Below are 26,861 nucleotides of genomic sequence, written 5' to 3' on the forward strand. Positions count from 1 at the left end.
TCCGTACGTGCAGTGGGTAAATCACCCATTATCTGTTGATGTTGCTGTGGGTTGTTTTGCGACAAATCACGCAGTTTCTCAGACGTTTTTCACAGCGTTGTTCCTCCAGGTATCCAATACTGCTGCCTCAGATTGGCCAGAGTAAGGCGAGGACCTCCATGAAAGGTAAGTTTGTGAGCTTCGTCCACTAAAAGCTCAGCCAGACGACTATCACGTGGTATGATCTTTGGATGCTTCATCTCCATGTTCAATGTTGAGTTTTCAAGTCTGCCTCCAATGCGTAAGACACCAGATGAGTCAATGAATGGATTTAAATTTAATATTTTACTTTTTGTACTTAGTCTTTGCTTATTGCGTAAACATTCAATTTCCGATCTAAATTCCATTTGTTGCACGTTTTAATTATAAGTAATTTTGCTGCAGTAAGTTCATGTAATGTGAGATATGATGGCATGTCTGTTCGCTTAGGTGCAAATGCACGTAACAACCATGCAATTATTCTGTTTACTTTATTGAATGAGCTGTGTTTATGCAATAATGTTTCAATAATGTTTTCTTCTTGTTCTTTAACAGTACATGATTTATTTAACCTTACTTCTTCTTCTGTTGTGTAGGTTGGGGTCTCTTGTTCTTGATTTTCGAATGTTGTGAGCCATGAGGGCCCGTGCCACCATAAAATGTTGTCTCTTAATTGTTGTGCGTATAAACCCCGACTCGCTACATCGGCTGGGTTTTCGCCCGACTTTACATAACGCCAGCATGTGCTCGGTATTGTTTCAACTATTTGTTGCACTCGGTTGGCGACGAATGTTTTCCATCGAGTTGGTTCGCCCTGTATCCATCCAAGCACGACCATTGAGTCCGTCCAACCATATATTTGTGTTTTATGTTCCGAAAGTGCATCCTGTGTTTTCTTCATAAGTTTTGCTAATAAATGTGCTCCACTCAACTCTAATCTGGGTAATGTTACTGCTTTTTTGTGAGGTACCAGTTTTGTTTTGCGGCCAATAGCACTGGCTCTGTTTCGTCGTTGACTCGTGCGTATAAGACACAAGCAAAGGCTACAAGAGACGCATCGCAGAAGCCATGTAGTTCTATGATATCTTCCTTGCGACTGCGTATCCATCTTGGTACCTCATATTGATTAATTGCGCCGAGCTCGCTTTTAATCTTGATCCACTCCTTCTGAATTTCAATTGGCACTTCATCGTCCCATTTCATGTTTTTCTTCCAAACCCTTTGAAACAACAGTTTAAGTTTGGTTGATAAAGGTGCCATCCAACCTAGCGGATCGAAGACCTTTGAGATCTCCGATAACAGTGTTCGTTTTGTTATTCTGGTGTTGTCTTTAGGTTTGTTTGTGTTGTACTGAAATGTTAATTTATCTTCTGTTGAGTTCCAACATAAGCCCAATGTTTTCGAAATGTTTTCTGTTTTAAATGTAAATACTTCATTGTTTGATTTGTTTCCGTCCTTCTTAATGTTATCCAGTAGCTTTTTCTCATTCGACGACCACTTCCTTAAGTTAAAACCACCTAGTTTCATTAGTGCGTTCAAATCCGAGATTAACTGTTTGCCATCTTCAATTGTGTTTGTCCCATGTACAAGGTCATCCATATAAAATGCTGATTCGACAACTTTTGAGGCTTCTGGGTATGTTTCACGTTCATCGGCTGCTAGTTTTCTTAAAGTCATTATTGCCAGAAATGGAGCGGCGCGGGTTCCATATGTGACAGTTGTTAAGCAAAATGTTTGAATAGGATGTTCTAGAGACTCTCTCCAAAATATTTTCTGATACTTTTGATCTCTTTCATCTACTGCTATAAAACGAAACATCTTCTCAATATCACTCGTAAAAGCATATTTATACTGTCTCCATTTTAAAAGAAGTGTTTGTAGATCAATTTGTAAATTAGGGCCGGTATGCATGAGATCATTCAAACTGTACCCTGTATTTGTTTTATGAGAACCATTAAATACCACCCTGTATTGTGTTGTTAAAGAATCGACACGCTCAACTCCATGATGCGGCAAATAATACTCAGGTGTCTGGTTACTAATTGTTGTCGGTATCATATGTTCCATTGTTTTATATTCATTCATGAAGTTCTTATAGTCCTGAGCCAATTTTGGTTGCCTTTTAAATTTGTTTTCCAAGGTTCGAAATTGTGCCAGTGCAGTTTGTTTAGAAGACCCAAGTTTACTTGTTATGTCTTCCTTTAACGGTAACCTGACGACATAGCGTCCATCTTCTTTTCGTGTTGTAGTTTCGTTGTAAAATGTTATGCATTGTTGATCTTGTACTGATAAAGGAGACTGCTCACTGATCTCTTCTATTTCCCAAAATTTTGTATCTGTTCAATGTTATGCACTATGTTGCACTGGTATGTTTTGGCGGTTCCACATAGCAACCAACCAAGTTTTGTTTGTTGTACGACGGGCTGAGTTGATTCGTCCCCTTTATCATGCCACTTAAAAGAATTAAAGAATAAACATCTGCTCCAAGCAAAATGTCAATGGGTCGACTAATGTAGAAATCGGGATCCGCAAGGGATATGTTTTCAATAATGTTCCAGTTTGGCTTTTGAATGTTTTGTTGGGTAAGTTTCCAATCAAGCTGTTCATAATAATGACGTCAGTTCGAAACTCGTAGTCACTGTAGATCGAGCGGCAATGAATGTTTAGTAACCCTTTTCCACTATTTTCCTTTTCTCCAACGCCAATAACCGTTCCTTTGCAATGTTGTCTTTTCAGATTTAACTGTTGCGCCGCCCTTTCTGTTATTAAGGAAACTTGCGATCCTTGGTCTATTAACGCTCTCATATCATGATAAGTTCCATCAGTACCCTTAACCTTCAGCATAGCGGTTGACAACAAAACCTCGGCTGATAAGTCATTTTCATTACTTTGACGCACGTGAGGGTTTTGAATTTCATTTTGTTTTGCTACATTTGTAGTCGATGTGTTGTACCCAATATTGCAGGCATCGTGAATAATGGTATTATGTTTCTTCGAGCATTTTCTACATGTTTGAGGTGATTTACATGGATTGCCATTATGACTAAATAAACAATTCATGCAGACTTTTAATTCCTTCACTGTTTTTAATTTCTGTTCACTGGACATTTCCAAGAATCTTTTGCAGTTATAAAGTCCGTGGCCGTTGTTGCATAATGGGCATTTTATTGTAGTTATGTTGCATGTTGATTTCGTAATAACTTGTTTGTCTGCGCTTCCCTTGTTGTAATTAAAATAATTGTTTGCTCGATGGTAAGGTAATTTTCCATATGATGTTGATGGATTTTGTTGAGAATATTGATTGCCAAATTTCTGTGGCAAGGTTTCGCTCTTGCGACGAGATGACTCTAGTGCAGTAAACTTTTTTTCCAAAAAGTCTAAAAAATCTTTGAGAACCGGTAACTCACGGCGATCTTTCAACGAGTCTATGTACTCGGAATGGGAGTCAACATCTAACTTTTGATCCAAAAGATGTACAAGTAAAGGGTCCCAGGTGGATATGTCCACACCCAGGTTTGTTATTGCATTAAGGCACTCTTGAGTGACGTCATGCATCTTCTTGATTGGCGCTAATGCTTGATGTTTTAAAACTGGTAAATCTAGTAACATGTTGATGTGAGATGTAAATATAAGCTTTTTGTTGTTGTAACGGCGGTTAAGGATATCCCAGCAAACTGTGTAGTTGTCCGAACTAATCGGCAAGTGTTGGATGAGACGCTCAGCTTCTCCTCGAATCTTACTCTTCAGAAACTGCATTTTTTGCGCCTTAGATAGTGAAGGATTGTTGTGGATAGCTTCCGAAAATAAATCCTTAAAGGACACCCATTGGTTGTAACTGCCGTTGAATGTTGGTACTTCTAAGTTAGGTGTTGTTTTGTCTCTATGTTTTTCCGACCACATTTTAGAGTTAATAGACTTCTTCAAACGGAGGTATTGCTTTTCGTATTTATCGTACAGTAGTTCCAACTCTTCTTTACCTTCGGCTTCCAATTCACTTTCAATCTCCCAGTGAAGACAGTCTATGATTTTCCAGCGTGATTCCAATGTTTTGATCGCATCTTCAAGTTCCCAATGTTCTAATAAAATACCTACGTCGATGTTCGATATGGTACGCTGGAAGGCTCTGTAATTAGCTGTTTGTTTTCGCAGTTTTTCGGTTAGCTTATTGTTAGTGTTGTTGGTTTCGGACTTCTCTTCTGTACTCTTGGTTACAGTCTCCGCATGTTCTTCCTGTTGCTTTATAATTTTTGTTAGATCAACACTCTCTATAGTTTTGTTAGATGTTGTTACGTTTTCTCCAGCATCCTGTTTTATGTACTGTTCTATGAAGTTTAATGCTTCCAGATAGTAGTTTCTTGTTTCGATAAAGTAACCTCCTGTGAAGTAGTCACTAGAACGATCTTTACACTCCTTCAAAACATCATCATTCTCCTTATACTCTTGAAACATAAGTTTTAATTCTGTTGCTTTCTTCTTAGCCACTAGCTTCCTGCGTTCCATGTTCTCCTTCTTGAAGTTAGTGAAAATCCTCTCGATTAATGTTGTAAGCTCAGCTTGTCTTGTTAGAAGATCTTCCATTGTTATTGTTTGTTATTAAGTTGTTGTTAATGTTAAAATGTTAGCGCACACACCCTATACTGTTATTGCTGATTCCCTCTGTGCCCTGGTACTCGCTGTTGTGATACAAGCACCTCTCAAACCGACTGGTGAGACCCGCTTCTGGGAGGCCAGTCGATTTGATAGCACAAAACACTGGTAGACACCAAAACACAGCAACGCTCGAAGGACCAATGTTCGGGGATGTGCGTTGTTTGTTGATGTTGAATGAGATGAGAAACTCGCGATTATCGTTAACTTTGTTTATTTACGAAAATCGTTACAAAAATGTTAGTTGAATGCACGCCCGTGTACGATGACGACCGAAAATGCACTAAAAGCTAAAAATTGTGGGCCGAGGCTCACGTGTTTGCGTAAAGGTGTTCGGTTACTCCGAACATAATTAGATCTGCGCTTGCCTTCTTCTAAAACCACTAGAAAGCTTTCATAAAACCATCACAACTCTCTTCGTAATTCCAAATTTTTTGCCAAAGATTTAAACCAAGCATCTGAACGAATGATTTTCTTTTGTTACTTTTTTGACGCCCCTTTTATAACTTGTCATTTAATTATAACCATATTAATGGCAGGGAATCCTAGCATCTGATGACTATCCATTCGTCTTGCCGTATTGTGGACTTATTTAATTCCATCACTCACCAAAACTGACGATCCGTTCAAAACAGTGCTTAATGCAATAATACGCAGCCGGTATAATGAAACAATCACAAGCACGTTGAACGAATGTGTGCACTAACTAACAATGCATTAGTCGCGAGCGCACAACTGAGAACATAATAGTCTTTTACTTGCATCTGACAGACCGTCAATCCAATTTGCATAGGAAACAAATGATTCGCGGTTTTCTAAAACATTCGCGGAATGGTATGTTGTGTTAACACAAGTGTAAGATAAATTATCGCTAGTCTGACTCGCACTTTTCCTGTTTTTATAAAAAACAAGCTTTTGCCCGCGACTTCGTTCGGGAGTAGTGACTTCCGGAAGATTTTGGGTTTGACCAATAGATGGCGCTATATATCCGGAATATTTTATTTTTAAACGGTTTTATTTAGCTCACCCCGTTTGTTTTATTATTTATTCATTCTTTCTTGGGTCAAATTTAGTAATTCAAATTTCACCCTCTTCCTGTCAACCGATTAATCTGAAATTTTGTATACACCTTTAATTCCGATGACAATACAATATAGTAATATCAATAACATTGTAAATCCAATATGGCCGCCGGCACAAAATGGCGGATAACGTAGATTTTATCAATCCCATCAATATGGGTATCAAATGAAAGGGCTCAACAAGCAGAATACAATATACTATAAAAAATTGAAATCCAAGATGGCGGCCGCTACAAAATGGCGGACAACGTAGGTTTTATCAATCCCATCAATATGGGTATCAAATGAAAGTTCTCAACCAGTAGAATACAATGTACTATATAAAATTAAAATCCAAGATGGCGGCCTCTACAAAATGGCGGATAACTTAGGTTCCCATCCCATCAACATGGGTATCAAATGGAAGGTCTCAACAAGTAGAATACAATTTACTATGCAAAATTGAAATCTAAGATGGCCGCCGCTACCAAATGGCTGATAACTATTTTTTATCAATCCCACCAATATGGGTATCAAATGAAAGGGCTTCACAAGTAGAAAACTGTCAGTAACTCCAGCGGGGCCCAACAGGCCAAGGCCTGCCTGGGCTGCGAGATTGTTCGAAAGAGTTACCGCGGCCCTGGTACATAAAAGGCCTACGACGGAACAAAACGGTTTTTAGTCAAGAGTCTGGCACTCCCTCACCGCTGCTGACCCGCAGCAGGAGAGGTCATGTGATGATTTTGGGGTTGTTACAAAAAAGTATCTGGAAGGGCTATGTATTGAGGAATTAGATTGTAATAAATTGTCAGGTAAGAGACCGTGTAATAATGATGCACTAAATGAATTAGATAGAATGAGGAATATTCGGTAGGCATTTTCATTAAATACTAAAACTAGAAAATAAAAATCGGTAAAAACTTTTAAGTTAAACGGTTTTATCTTATGTGTACTGAAAACTAGAAAATAAAAAATAGTTACTTACCTGTCAACCTACGTAGGTGGTCCCGGTCATATTAAACTAAAATAAAAACGTGGGGCCCCTGTGAAATCCTACCTATGGCAAAGCATATCGTTATACTTTGGTAGATCATGAGCTCGGCGTTCGCTGGTGAAGCCGCTACGGCTGATTATTGATTGTTAAAATCTCCAGTTACGATTATAGTAAGTCGATGCAATCCACACCTATTATACCTCTAGAAGAAAGTACTACAGCAATAGTTAATGGGCCCCACGTTTTTATTTTAGTCTAATATGACCGGGACCACCTACGTAGGTTGACAGGTAAGTAACTATTTTTTTATTTTCTAGTTTTCAGTACACATAAGATAAAACCGTTTAACTTAAAAGTTTTTTTACCGATTTTTTATTTGAAATTGGAATTGACTATGTTTGAAAGTAAGTTTGTCTGGAATAGACTACTTTTGAAAATAAGGATGGTATTTTTTTTTTTTTTTTATATAGGTTTAGTCTCTGTTTGACTCGTTTTGATTGTTATAGTATTGAAAAGAATTGTAAAAAGAGACGTCTGGTAGAATTTGTCAGAAACCGATGATTTTGGACAACACTTTTGAAAATGACCTCCTGAATTAGTCTTCCTTTTTAAGTTGAAACCGTAAATAACAAACAAATAAATTAGCAGAACAGATCTACTTTGCAGATTACATTAACGAGTGATGCTTATTATGATTTCTTTGGAATAAAAACTATAAAGTAAAGTGAGATAACAAACAGACTTTATTTAATGATAAAAACGCGTAGATACTTAACATGATTGAAAAAATTACCCCTCTTGAGCAAACGTAGCCGTCCTTGTATTCTCCATTTGGGAAGAAACTTTTGCCACATAATATTCCAATGATGTTTACCCATAAAATTACATGATAATAATGAGTAAAATTAATAAAAAGTCGTTCAAAAAGAGGTGTTAAACAAATCCATAAATTCCGGTTCAATGAGGATAACTAACATTCTGTATATTCATTTATTGCCAAAAACTCAATTTACATTAGTTAGTAATTAATCTAGTAGCAATCAATTTCCGGAATTGTTTAATCATGAAGGAACTTTTTTTATTACATTTAATTTGATCGCCGAACAACGCATATATAAATGTTAATTTTTAGGGTTCCGTACCCAAAGGGTAAAACTGGACCCTATTGTTTTCGCCCGTCAGTCCGTCCGTCCGTCCGTCTGTCACCAGGCTGTATCTCATGAACCGTGATAGTTAGAGAGATGTATTTTTGTTGCCTTTTTGTTGCATCAAATACTGAAAACTTATTTAAGACTGAAAATGGCATAAAAAATACCTACAGCTTGCACTCTGGAGATAAATTGTTTTTCTTTAAAGCGGTTGTACTCGTAGGTACTACTAGGTCAATGTGAACTGAAGAAAAGAGCAGCTGGTTTTAATTAATTTCAATAGAATTGTAGCTGAGAAATGGAAGCTTTTCTAAACAAAGTTTTTGCAAGCTTTTTGTCTCTCTAGATTATCTTGTATCATAAAAGATGTCGGTATACTGAAGTGAATCTGCTTGTGGGTCGAAAGAAACAAATAAAAATAAAATTCTTCCTATGGCTTCAATTTTGTTAGGAAAACCTTACAGAGACCAAGTTATTCCGAAATATTGCTAGGAATAGAAACTTCTAAAGAAAGTTTTGGGATCGTTATTTTAGTATCGCTAGAACATTTTATACTTAAAATATCGTCTTACAAATTCTTGGACTTATTACATCATTTATATGAATCCCTTAGCGCTAATCGCCGAGAAGTTGCGCAAGTATAAAAACTTATCCCTTTGCGCGTTTAATGGGCGATTTAGTATAAAGAGCCACTTAGTAGTTGTTGCTAGTGTTGCTCAAGTGGTCGTGTTCGCTCACAGTTATAGCGGGTCAACACAACTTCATTACAACACGAAGATTTTAATCGAAATAATACCCTGGACTTACCAGTTCAACACTTTGACTTTGTATATAAAATTGATAATATCTGGATGATGTGGCCCTACAATATTACTGATAGAAGATAAAGATAATGATGATTTTATTACTAATATAAGTTGTAGACGCCTATAGAAAGCATTACTTTAGTCCAGTAAATATGCTAAAGTGGAAATTTCATACTCTACTTGGTGTAACGTATGTTCGTAAATAGCTGAAAATGAAGTCTACGTCTGGCTAAATGATATCAGGCTTTCCATATGATTTGTTTTACTAGCAACCCGGAATCTGTATTTGACGACACGTCGTTCGTCAAGTTCATATTACAACAGAATGAAATATAGATGTAGGTACTCGTAGCTAGGCTATATTCAAGAAGATAGACCTAACATTTCGAATAAAGCAAGCATAATTAATACAAAGAAAATATTAAACCAAAAGTAAAAGCGTGTTCCTGTCTTATAAAGGAACGAGAAATGATCATTAAGCTTTCTGATTAAATATTGGTAAGGCACAAATATTAAGCCTACTGGCAACTCACCCAGTTACCGAAATTGAGGAACCTCCCTAGCAACATTGGTGTATAAAACCATTAGCTTTATCTGATAATTCCTTTTAACACCAAAGTTTGCAGAGAAAATAGTATTTATAATGAATTATAGTAATTGAAATTGTTATTAGCTCAGTAAAATATAACAACCCACCTTTCAAGTCTACTAACTTTTGTTTATTCGTTTCTTAATAAGTACGTACTTAAATCCAGTAATGAAAATTTGGTTTCAGGTATAAAAATATTTTATAAATATTCAGCTAGTAATTTTCACATTGTTCGTAATTTATGTAGGTACATTAACAACACCGTACTCGAAGCTTTTTAGGAAATTAGTTGAAAATATTGTGTATTAAGGAGAAAATATTTTTCAATAGGAATTTACTCGCAAAAGATTGAAAGTAGGATAACAATCTAAACCTAGAATTGCTTTGATACAATATTTCGATGGAAATTGCTTTACACGTGTACCAAAATATACTAGAAGATTCTGTTTCCGCGGGTATTTATTTTGCGTTAAAAAGCTCTTCATTATTTTTAACCGATTTTCCAAAAAGGTTCTATATCATCAAACATAATTGACTCTTTATGGATTGCCATTTATAAAGTAAGTAAGTAAGATTGTTTTTTTTTTAACTGTTTAATGAATGTGCAAACAGAAACTGTTCAGTCCCACTGTTTACGTACCATGCGATTGGTTCGTTTATAAACGCACCCACGGCTCTGAAGAAATTATTTTTTGTTTGTGTGTTTATGTTCGCAATTATAGAGAAATGCCAGCTCAAAATAGCTTGAATATGAATTAATTTCCTATTTTAAATACCTACTGCCACGCTTTGAAAAAAATATGCCTACATACGAAATAGATTTTTTTTCTTTGAGCCAAATATTGTAACTCTAAAACGCTTGGGAGGCCTGATCACAGATTTTATTAGCAACTAATGAAAGTTACGAGCACGTAGTTTCTGAACTTTCTCATCGATTTAATTTAAGTCAAAAACGATGGAAACGATGGAACGATGTTGCCTATTACGGAAATAATCAGTCATTGAGGTTATGATGATTAATGATGTTTATAATGTTTTCAGACTATTATTCCGTGAACCTGTTCAGATTTTGCGTTAGATTCATGTTTTGTCTGCCTCACTTTTCTGAGAAAAAACAATTCTGTATAAAGTGTATATTCGGATTACTGACCACCGAGAATAAGTTTCATTTTGCAAGTAAGCGAGCACGTCTCATAAAGTCTCATAATTTCATTCAAGAACTAGCTTCTGCTAGTGGTTTCATCCGCGTCTCTAGAGAACTACTTCCCATGCCCGAATAGAGATAAAATGCTACTTCCTCATCAAATTTTGCCAAATTGGCTCAGAGGTTCTTGAATTAAAAATGGTGTAACTAACACTGCTTTCTTTTGATGATTGATGAGAGAGATAAGGCACGTAACTTAAGTTCTGAAAATACTTTATTTATATCAGACTATGGAAGTATGGCCCACAAAAACAAGTAATTATCTTGAAAAATATTATAATTATACTGCAAAAACTGGTATATTTAAAAAGTACCAGCTATTTGTCACAGTAAATTATTCTAATGAGAAAGCTTGATGGCACCTGTCTCCGGAGTACTTTGGCTTTAAATGTTAGTTCTATCACAGTTTCTATTCGTACCTACTCATGAATACTTCATTCATTTTATAGTGTTTGTTTCAGAGTGTAAAAAGATCGTCTTTGTGAATTTATTTATTTCAGGATTTTTTCACCCTAAACGCTTGGATAATCCTAAACCTTATGCAGTGATTTCGCATCTTTCAAAGTCTAAAATTACTGAAATAAAATATTACTACTTTATTTTTAATGTAACTTGTAATTTATCTAACTATACAAACAAAATAAATTGTGTATATCATCTTATTCCTTTAGAACGGTAGTTTCTGTTTTCCGCCTTATATAATTCTGAGGCAGGGGAAAGGCAAAAAACAACTTGAGGAATGATAAATGACAAAAGAAGCTATGTTAGCAATTGATACAACAATGATAAATTAATAGACCAACGCTCCAGTCTTTGTTTTTTAAGATACAATAAAACGAGCTGGTATTCTCGAGTGCTTAGGTAACTTTAAGTAATAAATAATTTCCTTGACGAAACAGTCAAGACAATTTATAATGACTGGCCGATATATAATTAACTACGAGTATTTCGTGTACTATTCTTTGCCATCAAAACTCTGATAAAAAAAAAAAAACAATTTTCGACAAACATTATGTATGTACGTTACGAGTAGTCAGTAGCCAGAAAGTTTGGCATCCAGTCCAAGGTTGCCCGTTTAACTGGGTTGAGGAGGTCAGATAGGCAGTAGCTCTTTGTAATGCACTGGTACTCAGCCGTATCCGCTTAGACTGGAAGCCGCTCAACATACTTAGTTGGGAAAAGTGTAGGCCGATGGAAATTGACTATTTTGTTTTATTTTAGTCACAATATCACCAAAATAGTTGATGATTAATCTGTGTATATGAGATTCCTGATAATTCCGGCTAATTACGAGTTTCATTTGACACTGTTAATGATGTCACAGTATATGGACATAATTGATTACTGTTTACTCGTTTGTTTGTATGTGAAGGTTGCACCGGTAATGTGTGTGCATTGCGTGGAATATACTGCCTTCTAGTGATCAGATATAATCCTTGGGCTCAGGTCGTAGCATAACTGCCTACGATTCTGAGTGTGTGTAGGTAAATAATACATAGTTCTGAATAGCTAGGCACTGTCTTAATACTTATTACTAGCGAATAAAACACGCTCAGTGTTCATATTAAGACTTCCAGTTTTCTAAGGTCCTTTTGACCAATTTTCTAAGGTCGGGATTTTCTTTCCCAATCCTTCTTCTAAATAAAAATAAACTGGTACCTATTTAATACTTTGTGCAAACAATACTTTTAAGGAACGGCAATAATTTAACGCACCCGAGTAGGTATTTAAAAGGTAATCAATTACCCACCTACAAAAATAAAATGAGGAAAATTGCTCGAAAATTTTAACTTGTACAATTTTGCTGTGAATTTCAACCTGAAATTCCATAAAAAGCGACCTTATTTTAGAGCGACTAATATAAATCTTAGAGAACAAAATCTCTTTTGTACTTATTGGGCAGGTTCACTGTCTATGGAAATATATACTAAGGCGTTGAAATCCACTTCGTAATACGGGGGTTTCAGATTTCATGACAATAAAGTAGGAACAGCCTACGAATATTAAACACGCCGAAATAATGTTTATAACATGGGGTTAAAACAAGAAAGTTTTAATTAGGTACATTATTTTGTACGCGTTGCAAATTAAAGACATTGGTGTTGTGTTAATCAAACTTCATTACAAGGTGCTCGAAACAAGGTGCGAATTATGTCTGAGAAGTTTGCTTATTTACTATACCTAGGTATCTACGACTCTTGTTCTTAATGTAGTAGGTACCGCTTTCTCTATGTATAATATAAACTGTGTTGTTTCAGTCGATTTACATTCCTAGCAGTGGTAAAAGGGCATGAAACTTGGATCGAACTTCTAAGTTAGAATTCTTTATTCAATTTAAAGAAATAAACACTAAAGTTTTTCAGTCAGTCTTGCATACTTATTTAAATTTCGACTGACGTCGACGTAGGTATCCATAGGTATTTTACAAGTAATTTAGGTACTTACCAAAGAAGCAGCAGCAGAATACAATGGTGTACAGCGTAATAAATATGGCGCGAACATCCGTTCTATCGAATATGTATTCGTCATCGCTGGAGGAGTATATTGTCTGGTTCACTCTCGACACGTTGACAGCCACGCCGTCGACAGCCTCAGTCTTGTTGATGGGCCCCCAAACATTGTTCTGTCTAAAATCTTTGCTTACAAATAACCTGATACCGTACATATTTTCTGTTCACTCGTCAATCACGGCTCTTTATTCACTAAATCGCGCGCTTCGTCAGCCATCTTCTGAAACAAAAATGTGAACCATTTTAGAACACCGCAATCCCGTAAGACGATAAAGGAAAACAAAATACACAATTTTTAAATTACGGTACGTGTATTCATAACAAACATGAGGAATCCAACCGCTATCGTAAATAAACAACCGTATCCTAGTATTTACAGTAATTATGGAGGTTATTTGTGTTTTGAAATTTCCAACACATTTTTCTTAGACGTGTTTCTCTAACACGTAGATAATTATGGGTTTATTTATTAACCAGTCGATAAACGTATAATCGCTGTGTGAGTCATGTGAATTCTTAGACAAAATCGATTCCATTTATGACCGTGCCTATAACTTCCCTGCCCACTAGTCGTGGCTATTCATATAAAAGAGCAATTTTCTGTGGTTTCCAGCACGTAGGTCTCAGCCTGTCTCTATTATAAACGTATCAAACATTCAAGACTGACAGACAGACTTACTGCCACTTAATCAATAAACATATAACCAAACTAAGCCTCGAACTCACTGTAGCTCTCTATTTCTACTTAATTTGTTGAATCGTTCGACTAGCTCGGCAGATTATCCCCTTATGTCTTCAGCGTTGATAGGTTTTGCTATCAGAAAACATTCAATACGTTGGAATCTCGTTGCGTCTGTTTTGTTGTGGAATCCAGTCGCTGTCCGGCCCATCAGACAGTATTACGGTCGAACCTACGAGTACAGGCTGATAGGATTACACTGGACATTGTCCATGTTACTGTAATGGACAGACTGATGATACACGATTTAGTTCCACGATACAACAAGTACTGAGACTTTGGGCCTTCAAAACTTCCGTTCCTAACATTATGAGGGTCTAGTTGTAACAATAGTTGGTAATTTCACATACTTGTGTGGACAACTGTGACATAGTATGTTATCAAAGTTTAAAATGCCTACATTAGACCCAGCTTATGACGATCATCCTAGACCGTCCATTTGAAATGACAAGTTCGCTCTGATAGTATAAAATTATAGAAATAAACAAGCTAATGTAATATTAAATCGTCACAAACAATGCATGTATTTCTAAGAATTATATCGATTCCGTGATTCGTTCTCGGAATTTAGGCAATTTTTACACCTACTTTGTTCTTTTGATCTTTAGAAGCATAGTTAACAACACAATTTTAAAAAGTCTACGTGCTCAGAAAAACATCGCGAGGCCCCGGGCCACGTGGACAGCATAATAGTTGATAACTGCTGCATAAATTCTGATGACAGCATAAATAGACATACGCGCGGCACCGGCCGACATCAAAGCGAACGCCGCTGTATAGATTGTAAAACTTTAGCTATACCTTTTAATTGAGACAGGTGAAAATAACGTGGTTTTTATAAAACAGGTGTAGGGTAGCCAGCACGTTGCTAACCATGCACAGTAATAAATAACTGGCTTACAAAAAGAAACACTTCAATACAAACGTCTGGATTTCATTACATCCTGTTTTGTATACTTAATGCCTTACTTGAATATTTTCCTGTCCAAATAATAAAATGTATTAGATTGGCCATGGAATCTTTGTTTCCTTCTTTCCTTCTTTAATATTACCACGTTTCGTTTATAATAGAGATATGCAGACAGAGAATGTCAAATACAGTTTAGGGTGCTTCCGACTAGCCAACCTATACAAACCTGTAGGTACAAAATTCAGGTCAAAACAATATTCTCAGCAAAAAAGCGATATTTCATCCCAAGAACAGAATATCTTGTACCTATTGAGCGTAGGCCAGATAAACCACAAAGTTTCGCAGAACCTTCATTGTTTGTTTTCTTACATCTCTAAAGAAATATTTATTTTACATGGTTCCCTATTTTTCTTTTTCGGAATGAAAAAAATACTAAGGCTTGGAAAAACCTTAGTATTTAAGCACGTTCATTCGACAAAAGACCTCGTTCCGCAAATCACTCGCATCCCTCTTCAGACCCCAAATGAAATATTACCCTTCCTGCTGTACTAAACCACAAAGATCGCGTTATCAATAAAAGAAATACTTGAAAGAAACAGTCAGTTTTTACTTCTCGTGTTTTTATTACTCTCAAAGGACATTCCAGGACTCTTTCTTATTAAGGTTTTATACCTTCAACAATCTCGACACTAATCTTGGGTTTTACGATCGAGATTTTTATATCAATAGGATGATCCGTTCTCACTTACAACTTTTTTATAGGAATCTTTTCACCTCACTGAGAATAATTGAGTCAAGTTGAAATGCTTTATTAGGTATATTAAATTACAACAATATATCAAAGATCTTTGGTATTCCATGAATTGTGCAATTTATGGCTCAAGATTAGACGAACATATAATTTATTAATTGGTTTTGTTCGAGTATTTAATGCCCACATTTTCTATACTGGCAGACAAAATAAGCTTTTCTCAGAAAGCCATGTTATTTATTTAGTATTGCCATTTAGTATATTACTTGTATTGCCAGGCTTTAATGCGTAGATAAGGCCTAGGTCTTATCTGTGGCAATATCAAATTTAATTGCGTTACAAAACTTTTGTTAGAAGTGGAAAAAGCTCATTTCAGATTTGGAGTCTAGTTGTTAAGACAAATAATAATTTATTTCCGAACTTAAGACGACAGAAGCCGTCATCATAATCCGCTCCCCTGCCAAATCCCAATGCGAAATTAAAAACCGAGAGAATTTGATAACATTAAATACAACGAGAAAAGAGGATTGATATTAAAGCGAACGAAAAGCTCTTTTATTGCAAAAAATACGAGTATATTTTTATTTGTATCTTTATGGAACAGATAATCTATCAAGTTTTAGTCCGAGATAGGATAGACGTATTTATGATACTTATTTTTTCACTTACCTCGATTGCTATAGATAAGTTGATACTACTGAATTGCGGCCAATATCAAATATTGCCGTACTAAACTATCATCGTCAAACATACCGTGTTTACTTGTTAATTAAACTTTTTGGATATTACTCATCAATGTTCCAAACAAAACCGATGTTACTAAATGGAGGAAAATGAACGGACATAACAAAATTTATGCTTCCGCGAAACCATGCGTGTTTTATAAATGTCTTTGTCCATTTTATGGTTTTATAGTTTTTTCTGTTATTGTATAAATCATTTGTTATAAACAGATTACGGTTACAGCTAAAAATAACTAAAATACCTAACATCAAGGTCGCAATATTTAAAATTGTTTTTACAAAATTAATTCCGTGCCTTGAGACTAAGCGGCAGGCAGTCAGTCACAACAAAAGTTAATAAGAATTTTATTAAGCGAAACAATAGAACATAATTACGAGCCACCATTGAAAATATAGCATTTGTAAGTCCCGTTATTATGCAGTGAATACAAGCAATAAAAATACGAAAAAATCTCGTAAAGGGCCGTCGCCCAAAGGTTCCGTCCTTCACGAAAATTGGTGCGAAAAGGAAAACTTCCCTGAAAATTTTGATGGGTTCCATTGTAACGGGTAAATCGAATTAATTACGAAATCGAACTCAACAGTTGAACTTGTTAAAAAAAATACAGGTTTCCGCCAGCGGGTTCACCCGCGTCAAGTGGCGACTACTCCAGGTATTTTTATATGGATGCAAAAAGCCGTTTCTACCTTAGGGAACAGCTATTATAGACTGACAACTTTTCCCAGTCCCCAGTGTAGATGTTGAAAAAACATTGAAATGACTTATGGCGTTTGGATGTTTCAAATATTCGTACAATTCGTACTCCGAAAAAAAATTACGCTTAAAACAACAATAATTTTAAAGCAGGTACCGCTATTTGCATGCACTCGAAGCAGGAAAAAACAATAGGTATGAAAAACTTTCAGCGCAACTCGTATTTTATATTTTATTACGAGAAACAATTCAGTTTCCATTTTTTTTATAAAACAAGAAAATATTTTTGTACAAAGCCATACATTACCCAGGTGATGTAGGCGAAGTTATTTCAGTCCTAAATTATTACCATGTTTAAAGCTCCGAAATGAAAGTAGCACGTAACCTACTGGGTAATTGTGTAACATACACAAAATGCCTTTTAGAATACCTACACATCATTGTTTAGTATACGTACTAACATTCAGTTATTTTTGTTGTTGAGTGTACCACATTTTCAGACACGCGAAAGCAATGAATTTTGTTGCCTTTTCAGTATTGAGATAATCAATACTCTGTCAGAAATACGTATATGAGCTGCTACACCAAACCAAATGAATCACACTTAAGGAAGAAAAATATTCACTAATTTCAAAACAAATGTAAAAACGACGCATAGCTATAATTTTCACAATTAATGTGCCTTTCCTTCTGCCAAATATATTTTATCATAGTTTACCAAGAATGAAACTAAACCCCAGTCTGTGTCGTCGTATATTTTAATTAGCCTCAGACGGTATCTCTAGTAATTTTAATAAAAGTTTCAGCAGCCTAAAGGCGGGCACTATTTTAGAGTTAATAAAACGTTTGTGGGTATTAAATGTCCGGCTGCTTAGAACGTGGCTTTCTTGCTACTGGTGGCAAAATATTATTACTCGTCTAAGAGAACCCGTACACTGCAGACTAAACAGTTGCCCGTCAGTTGACTCGATAAGTAGTTGTCAATTTTTCAAAAATAAAATCTGGATTCCAGTCAAAATGTTAAGCCGGTCTGATACCTTCTAAATACCTGATCTTTGTAATGTGAAGATTACCATTAATCTTATACTGATTTATGAGCTCAAACAAACTATCGGCCGACTTATAATTTGCAGTGTGTGAGTACTATAAAAGTACCCTACATGTTTATGTTATTTATTTTGGTCACTTTGGCAACATTCCTTTCCACTCAGTGGTCATTGTTATTCCAAGTTCGTAGATCCTGTCTGAACAGGAACAGGAAAAAAGTCAACTTTGGGTTTGTTATGGGGTTAAGGGTGCATGCTGCCAAAGTTTTTTTCTTTACTGCCCTACACCCGTTACGAGGGCATTTAAAGCATTTAGAGTCAGAGTTTACCTTATTTAGAAAGAAGGTACGTGGTTGCTGGCAGGCAAGTGACATGTATTTTTTACGAAGATAACATGTAATTAGGTACTTTTTCTGGTACCTACTGTTCCCCATAATTATTTTCACGCGTCTTTCATTTACGAAAAGCAAATTTTACGAAGGCATGTTGTTCATTAAGCATCTTGATGATTGCGGAATTTTGGCGACAATGACTAAGACTAATCACTCTTGCGGAGCCATCATTGTGTAGTTAATCCTTATTCTAAATCACCATGCCATCAATCTTAAAATTACTGAAATGTCCCATGTAATTCTTAAACAAACAATTTAATAGGTACTTGAAAGGAAATTAATTTGACAATTAGTTTTATACACAGAATACACAAGTAATTTTACAAAGCCTGTTAACATGTTAAAAACAAGACTTGTAATTACGTGCATATTTTATAAGTTTGAAAAGTTTTTTCTATAGCGATGCTTTCCATACAAATCCACGAATAAAAAGAGTGTTGAAAATAGCGCAACATGGCGACATCATTAAGCTGTAGTACCTACGGGAACTTGTAACTAACACAGACTATCTGGAGAACGAAGCACGTTCATCGATATTGCTGTTTCGTAACCGATATTTTACGTAAAAGTCACGAGAACTCACGCTATACAATTTGTTAAGTTACTTATGACCAACAGATATCTAATTACTTAATTGAAGAGCGTTACAGACCTCTAATAGTACTAGATAACAATCGTACAGCACCAACATCAATTAATTTTGGTGGCAACAACAAATTGCATTCAATCCATATTGCGGAATAATTGAATTAATAAACACGCCTGCAGCGAAATTGAAAAGTTAACCGTTCAATGAATATTTAAAGGAACCCTCACACGATTGATTGCGATTTTTATTACGGTTCGAAACATGCTTGAGTTACAAAACAAATGTCTTGTCCGTGTCCGCTATAATACGAGGGAAAACAGAAATTCAGAACACCGCTCATGTATGTCAGTTTGAGGTATTGGTTTATTCTATTTTCGAAAAGCACATAGAAAACTTTCTTCACACAATGTAGATAAATTGATGTATAGATCCTTTTCATTCTCATGTCATTCATGAATGCCAAGCATCTTTGTTGTTTTCGTCATGTTACCTAAGGTTAAATATTGATGAAAAGGTCTTATTGAGAGCACAAGAATACAATTTTGAAAAATCTGTATTAGTGACTCTATTTAAAGTACATTCACGTGAGTATGTCCCTTCGCCATTCAACGTACATTCAAGCGGTTTTTATGAAGTCAAGAGTAACACTTGACGCTCTAACACATATTGTCTACGTAGATACATATAGTAGTAGCTACCATGTTCTCCACTCCACTACACTAAACACTTGGCTTAAGTGGTATCTATCTATTCATTGACAACGCTCGGCCGCTCGCCTGTTCTGCAACCACATTTTTTATCGAGAATATTTGCCGATATTTCATCAAAAACCGTAAAATGAACATTATTTGTAAATACTTACTCTCGATGTGTTTGGAGATGACGTAAAGTTTGACGTGCATCTGTTTGGTTTCAAGTATAGTTGCCAATGACTTAAACTTCTTTATGTTAAGTATGACATAATGTACGAAATCACAAGTGTTAAAACGGAAGATTTTTAACAGGAAAATAGATATAATAATTCATAAACCCATTCATAAATATACAAATATTTTCACATAATTTATACCTAACTACCTACGATATTTTCTTCCCGAAAGAGAAAATTTGACTCAACTTATTCTAGGGGTAACACACATTGCATAACATTACAATAATTTCGTACTTTATGAATAGAAACCAAAGAAAGTTAAAAGTAAGTGAACGGAAAACTTTTATGTCCTCAAAAGGTGCTCAGTCGTGTGGAAATAAAGATCTGCGCATTTTCCGAGCGTCACATAATCACGTTACAGTTGCTTTAGAAGTACCTGCTTAAGGAAGTTTTATGTCACAAGTTCACTGAATATTTAATTAAATATAAGCTCTTACAGGCCTCCACATGTTGAATAAATAATCCTATAAAAGCCAAACATCCCAATTTCCCTAGTAAAATGTTACCTAGGAGAGCATAATATTGATGAGAACCGACAGCCTAGCTTTTATTACATCATATAGCTGTTAGCGCTTCAATTAAGGAGGTCGGGAATAATGTAACGTAATGTATACCCGTTCGAGCCCTCTGGAGAGCCCTAGGTATGAGAAAATAAAACGCCCTTTACACTAATAACTCCCAAATATTAAAATATGGTAGGATGTGGCAAAGTTATAAGTAAGTACCTAGGAATGTCCAAACTTCTTAAAAATACTAATTTAAATACATATTTGACACGCACTGAATGTCAAAGGACCCGTATTATAAAAATCAACTGAATTCACATTCCAATATTAAATCTTTAATTTAATATTTATTTAAGAAATATAACATTATTCCGCGCAAAATTTATTCAAACCGGAGGGTACACGATTGAAAATTTGATTTAGTTGCCTAGGGCTAAATGTCGGTTGGGTTACGTCGGCCTATTTCAGCAAAATAAATCGGCGTAAACAATATACATTATCCCGAACTACATTGCTACATTTCAAACTATTTCTGAGAAATGATATACTTAATTTGTTACGCGCCACATTTTCCCTTCGCCATTTTACGTATGTCTATCTAATTTCGCGAAATCAGCTTTATTTCCTGCAATAAATTTGGTAAAGGTAAGTCATAAACAGGTCCGCGGGAAATTATGTTTGTATTCTTTTACGTTCCCATTTCAGTTTGTGGTGTTTACTTATTCTCTTTTGGAATTTAAATGAGGTATACAGGGTAAAATGTCAATGACTGGCCACCATGTGTGGCCTCGGCAAAGGTACGGATCACGGATGGCATGTTAAATTTAAACAGTGCACAACACACAAAGGCTCGTTATATGTATTCAATGAAAGAATAAAAAAAATCGTTTGATGGTTGAACCCATTATCGTATAGTGCGAATATATCAAATCATAAAAAGTTCTTAACATCTTCTGGATTATGTCAAATAAAGTCTCGTTTATTTATAAACATGTCAGATAGAGTAAACTCCTACGTAGGCACTTTGTAGAGCGAGTCTAAGTACCAAGATGAGCTACTGAAACTTTGCCTCGTACTCATTGAGGTGGATTAGATTAAAAATCTTTGCATACTCCACATTGATGCGAGCCTTCACTGGCTAAAATACCCTACTTAGCTATACTTGCTTTTAAAAAGGACTTCATTATAATAAACGAAAAAATATAGGCATTTGAATACATTTAAATGAATTTATAGACCCATAAATTAATAAAATAAGCATTAAAAGGAAGGCAGAATTATGTTAACAGAATTTCTTTCAGTATGAAAACAAACTCAATCGTCCATTCGTCGTACTGAGATTCGGTTCAATACCTTTCTTATTTTTGAAAACAAACAATATCCACAAGCGCGGCTTGAAGGGCATCGTTTTGTTATTGCAAGCCCTTTGAGAATTAAACCCGGTCATATACCCGCATTGTAGAAATTAAGCATTGTTACTTCTCTTCTAAGAATCTTAGAACACATTTTAGTCTCCATTCTGACGACTTCCCAAAAACGAGAGTGAGATTTTTTTAAGATAGATGTTATAATTTAGGCTGTATTATATATCCAGACAAAATTTTAAACTGCTTTTTTGAAATTAATATTAAATTTAAATTCAGCCCTCATTCCTAGATAAAACTTGCAGAATAGGTATTATTCTATTGCTTTAAAGTTTCAGCCTCCAGATAACTTTGTGATCAGAATCAGATCAGCTTGTGTGCAATTTGCAAAATGTGCGACCGAGGTTGGCAATTAGGTGTCCTAGTATTAGCGCTCTCAAAGGAAAGTGGGGACACTGATAACGCCACTCCATTTCACAGCTAAAGAGCTTACTACGCTGTTCAAACATACGATTAAATACTAAAAATGTTTAATGGCCAACTAAAATTGCGTATCTAACTATGTAAAATAAGTGATATCATTCTAGTAGTATTATTGGCTAGGTTTATTACCTTTCAAAAAATATATGTATTTAAAAATCCCTAATCTATAATTTCTGTGATATTATTTCCAGCAATGTGGAATTAACGAATGCATGAAATTGTTTGGTTAGTAGGTATTATATTTAGTTAGAATGACAAAGACGTACCTAATAGACTTAGTTTTCGCCAGTCGTCCTTTGTCAATTAGTAGCAAACATAAACTTTCATAGGTAAACTATTTCGGAAACCTATCTACTTGGTTCGTTTAGCACGTTTAACTAAAGCCAGGCTATTAGGCCTGTTAACATAGTTAGTAGGTACCTACTAGTTTAGGGTTACCTCTTACTGTATCAAGGGGATGTTTGCCAAGTGTCTGGGTTATCGGGATGGCCTACTAGGGTTCCATACCCAAGTGACTTTGGGGTAATCGGGACCATTTAATAAAGTTACGCTGTCGACCTGACATTTGGAGGTCGCTACCTTTTGTACTCTTCGTGTTATTTTCAGTCATATACTTGATGTTTGTCACCTGGTTCAAAAGTTACGGGTCTTGCAAAGTCCTAAGCGTGACAAAGATTTTAATATTCTTAAATATTTAACTCGGTTTATTTAACGAATTTTAACGAATTACATAATGATTGCCTTAATACGCTTCGTCTCAATCAATCAAATGTTTGCAAAGATTTTTTCAGTGTAGACCGAATGGAAGACGCAAAGAGTTTTGAATATTATCTGGCTTTATAAAATAGAATCACAATTACCAAAAAGAAATTGTGCTGACCCGAAAAATAAATGTCCTAGCCCTGTATTCCGAAGAAAAATTCCCAAGAAACAGTCTCTCACAATTTTGCAATTTTTTATCAATTTTTCAATGTTCCGATCCACTTGTTCGGTTGGCATTTTCCTAGAAAGGGTTTCTCGGTCTATTCGAACGGCTGTGGAAATATCGCGCCTTTATTTTTTTATAAATATAAACAAAGGCTGATTTTGCTTTGATATTTGACGAGAAAATATTTGTTACATTATTTTGTTTCAAATATATTATACCTCTCTTTTATACCTACAATACATAAAGCTGGTTAACTGGAAAATTCGTAAAAATACGTGGAAATCGGTCTACACTCAGAGTAATGAAATCACTTCATGTTTATCTTCTGAATCGATGTTCTCGTAACGGCCACATGTATCTTCAACGTTAATGATCCATTATGTGATGCTTACTCGGGGGTGACAATAATTTATCAAGCTAGACATCGACACGCGAGCGGATATGTATCTTCTGTCAATACCTTATTTCTATGGTTCGTGTTTTCATTGAAGGGATTGAAGCGAAGGGATTTCGTACAAGAACATATTGCAAAAACACTAGGTAGGTAAATATACCTAGCATATATGAGTAGGTATATCTTGTGACATGTTTAAAATAGATGGATCTAAATGCAGTTAATCGTGGGAACTCGTTTTACCCGACAAGAAGCTTCGCTATACTTGTACCATAAACTCCTTCTACTAGGTACTAATTTCATGATTGGCTTGACGCGACATCTTTAATCGTTAACTAATACGCTAATTAGCTATCAAGTACCTAGATAGAGAGCGAAATCATGCTAGTAATTGTACCTAGATGAAACTAACGCTGCACCGTTTATGTAAATGAGAGGCCCCACCCACAAAGAGAAATGTTAATTAACATAATTAACCGTTATTAGCTGATAACCCCAGAGTATTAGTATAAACACATTATAGTTTAATTCCATATTTCCCGACCAGTGATTTAATAAGGTATGAATGGTTGCGTGCGGTAAAATGAGTGGATAAAGCTCACACATTTAGAATTAGCCGTATTTCAGTTTGAAGCACCGTACATACCCTACAGGTATAAACGTGGCCCTGTGGAGGCCATTTAAAAGCATGTTCTGTGTAAAAGCTGCGTAGGAATGCGCTGGATTTTTATATGGTTTGTACACTCACTTTTACAGTCAATTTCCAGTGTCCAAATAATGCACGAGCCTGGCTGTTCAATTTCACGTTGAGCATTATGTATGAATATTGTAGCCGCGTCGTGCAATAAATAAACTGTACCGATTATTATACCCAGAAACGTCTCCTTGTAAATTCGATTAAAGCCTTAATCCCTTTTTTAATTAAACTCATTATTACAATCTTCCTAACCATTATTTTTAGGGTTTCGCACATAATCTCTACTGCTAGAGTGTCACAGAAAAATGGTGCCCGAACCAACGGAAAATACAAAAACAAAAATAAATAAGCACTAGCCTGAATTAAGCGGACTGAATAAATAAGCTGGTCGCACGGTTTCTAAATCTGTTTACTGAATACAGAGCTTTATGATTCCTCCTACTACTGGTTACATAAAAAGGATAAAAAGAAAGTCGGTTTCTACACCCACTAACGTCACTAACTTGTAGCAATCATCTATATAATTACACACAGTAGGCCATTGTGATTTTAATATTAAAATCTTGGAAAATATAAGTAATACTTACAAGTTAATTTTAACAATTAATATAAATTAATTAAATAGAAAATTTGAACAAGAACAAACGAAAGGGTTTCCTGTAGTCAGATTTATAATAGCAATAACTCAAATAAACGGACGGAGTTCAATAATCCAATCTATCGGAACAACGATGAAACCATTGTGAACCAACTGAATGTATTATCGAAGCTAACATTAATCTCAACACGTAACAGATCACGCTCCCTACGAAAAAATAAAAGCATGAAAAGATTATTCATGCTATCGACAAAAGTAATGTCGCCTCATCACTTTTAATCTATTTTCAAATATATTATGTATCGCGCGTAGATTGAGTGTTTTCACTTTTCTCTTGTTTTATTTTGTTAACCAAAAACTCGAAGAAAAGAAAAAGGGTCGCTTTTATAACATTGTGAAGTTTATCATATTTTAGACCCAATTTATGGATACAACGCCTATCCCTATTATTCCCATACTATCGTCATCTTAAGTTACGTACAAAAGATATGCAAATCCTAGTAAGAATGAGGAAAACTTTTATGCTTTTATAACAGTTTTGAACTTTTCTCATTCTTCCATCGAAAACTACCTATGTCTGATAACTTTAACGATATCCGATAACAACAAATATGAACGATAGCTAAACTTGAGTCATAATTTCTGAAGTATTACAGTTACTAATTATATCGTTTTCTTCAACTTCCAGAAAAGTAATGTTCCGGATGCGGCACGTCAAATATTCTAAACTTCCCACACAAAATGTGGAATTTCATTCACAAAATATGCTTGGCTTGCATGCGATCGATGGTTCGTGATTAATCTTACTCGCTTTTAACGTGAGCTAAACGAGACTAAGCAGATCACGTAATGTATAAACAATGAGATGTGCGCAGAGTGAAACATGTCAAATTATTATTGAAAAATATGTTTATTTCAAAATAGCAACAAATATCGATCGATCTCCGCGCTAAGCCAAGCCCACGTTCAAATAATTCATATTTGTAGGTACCCGATAAACTTTGTTTGTTACAGGTGTGGGTGCTATTGATATATGGACTAATTTCAAGTAGTTATGACAAGTCAAACATTGTTTCGAAACAGATAATTAAGTAGGTAATCGAACTTGTCAAACAATCAGTAGTTGTAAATCTGCTGGATATCGTTTAGTATCTACATAAGCCAAAACTAACGATATATCGTTTTAGGTATTACACAAACGTTACTGAATACACAGTTGAAAACTATACGAAAGACAATTTTGAGTTATCAATTTCGAAGGTCTCGAGAACATTTTAGTTATGCTAAAATTAATTCTGAGTTAGTAACCGAAACATCTTGTAGCCTTCCTTATGGTAGAAGAGACACACAATCAATGTAAATTCTAGTGGCAACAATATAGCTCGATTCCTTTCATTTTAAATCACATCAAATCCATCATTGACAGCTGTGATGATTCCCTAGCATCGTATTTTTCGGGATCCTTCGGGAACGTGACACAAATAATAACAACCTTATGAATCGTTCCTATTTATTTGATAAACAATTGTCAAGCGTAGAGACTTTAATGTTTTCCGCAAGAGGACTGGGCAAAAATTATACAAACAGTTGTGCAATATTTTCAATGGTGATAAAATTATTAAATTTTTGTATAAACATCTAATAATAATCTTGGACGGAATACAAATTTTTAGAAGTACGAAAATACGGCCAGAAGACAATTAACGAGTTTGAAACTGTCTATCTATTACTGGCCTCTATTACTGAGATACGGAGGGTCCAAACAAAATATTATCTTATCGAAGTCTCGAGTTCAGTGATCCCTCATAAATTCGTAAGCACGTAGGTATATGTAATTACACGCTTTACGGCTTCCTCGTATATTACTCGAGTAATCTGTCTCCAAAATGTTCTGTCGTCTGTCGACAAAAATAGGACGCCGCGCCGCGTCGCTTGGACTAGTTCGTTTCGTCTACATTTAGGCACAATGCAAGACAGCGTGCAAGTTGCAATTTTGTTTTACTTTTTCTGTTGAAATTTCAAAGTACAAAGTTGCCATGCATGATGGTCTGAGGTAGGTAAATATTAGACGCGAAGATGGTGATAAAACTAATGTGATGGATGATAAAACTAAACGCAA

The 26,861-nt window shown here is 35.4% G+C and overlaps 1 protein-coding gene across 3 annotated transcripts in view; it reads right to left on the bottom strand.

Moving 5' to 3' along the window:
- The window catches only part of LOC110380368 (trissin receptor), an 86,546-nt gene that overhangs the window by 31,863 nt on the left and 27,822 nt on the right, over window positions 1-26,861 (bottom strand). For 2 of the 3 annotated variants that reach the window (XM_021340326.3, XM_049852356.2), the window contains exon 2: window positions 12,913-13,197. In XM_021340326.3, the coding sequence (XP_021196001.1) occupies window positions 12,913-13,132 (220 nt within the window). In that variant the 5' untranslated portion in view covers window positions 13,133-13,197. The remainder of the gene's footprint in view (window positions 1-12,912; window positions 13,198-26,861) is intronic. The other variant, XM_049852357.2, reaches the window with a different exon arrangement.

The sequence above is a fragment of the Helicoverpa armigera genome, chromosome 6 (assembly GCF_030705265.1).
Source record: "Helicoverpa armigera isolate CAAS_96S chromosome 6, ASM3070526v1, whole genome shotgun sequence".
NCBI lineage: Eukaryota > Metazoa > Arthropoda > Insecta > Lepidoptera > Noctuidae > Helicoverpa > Helicoverpa armigera.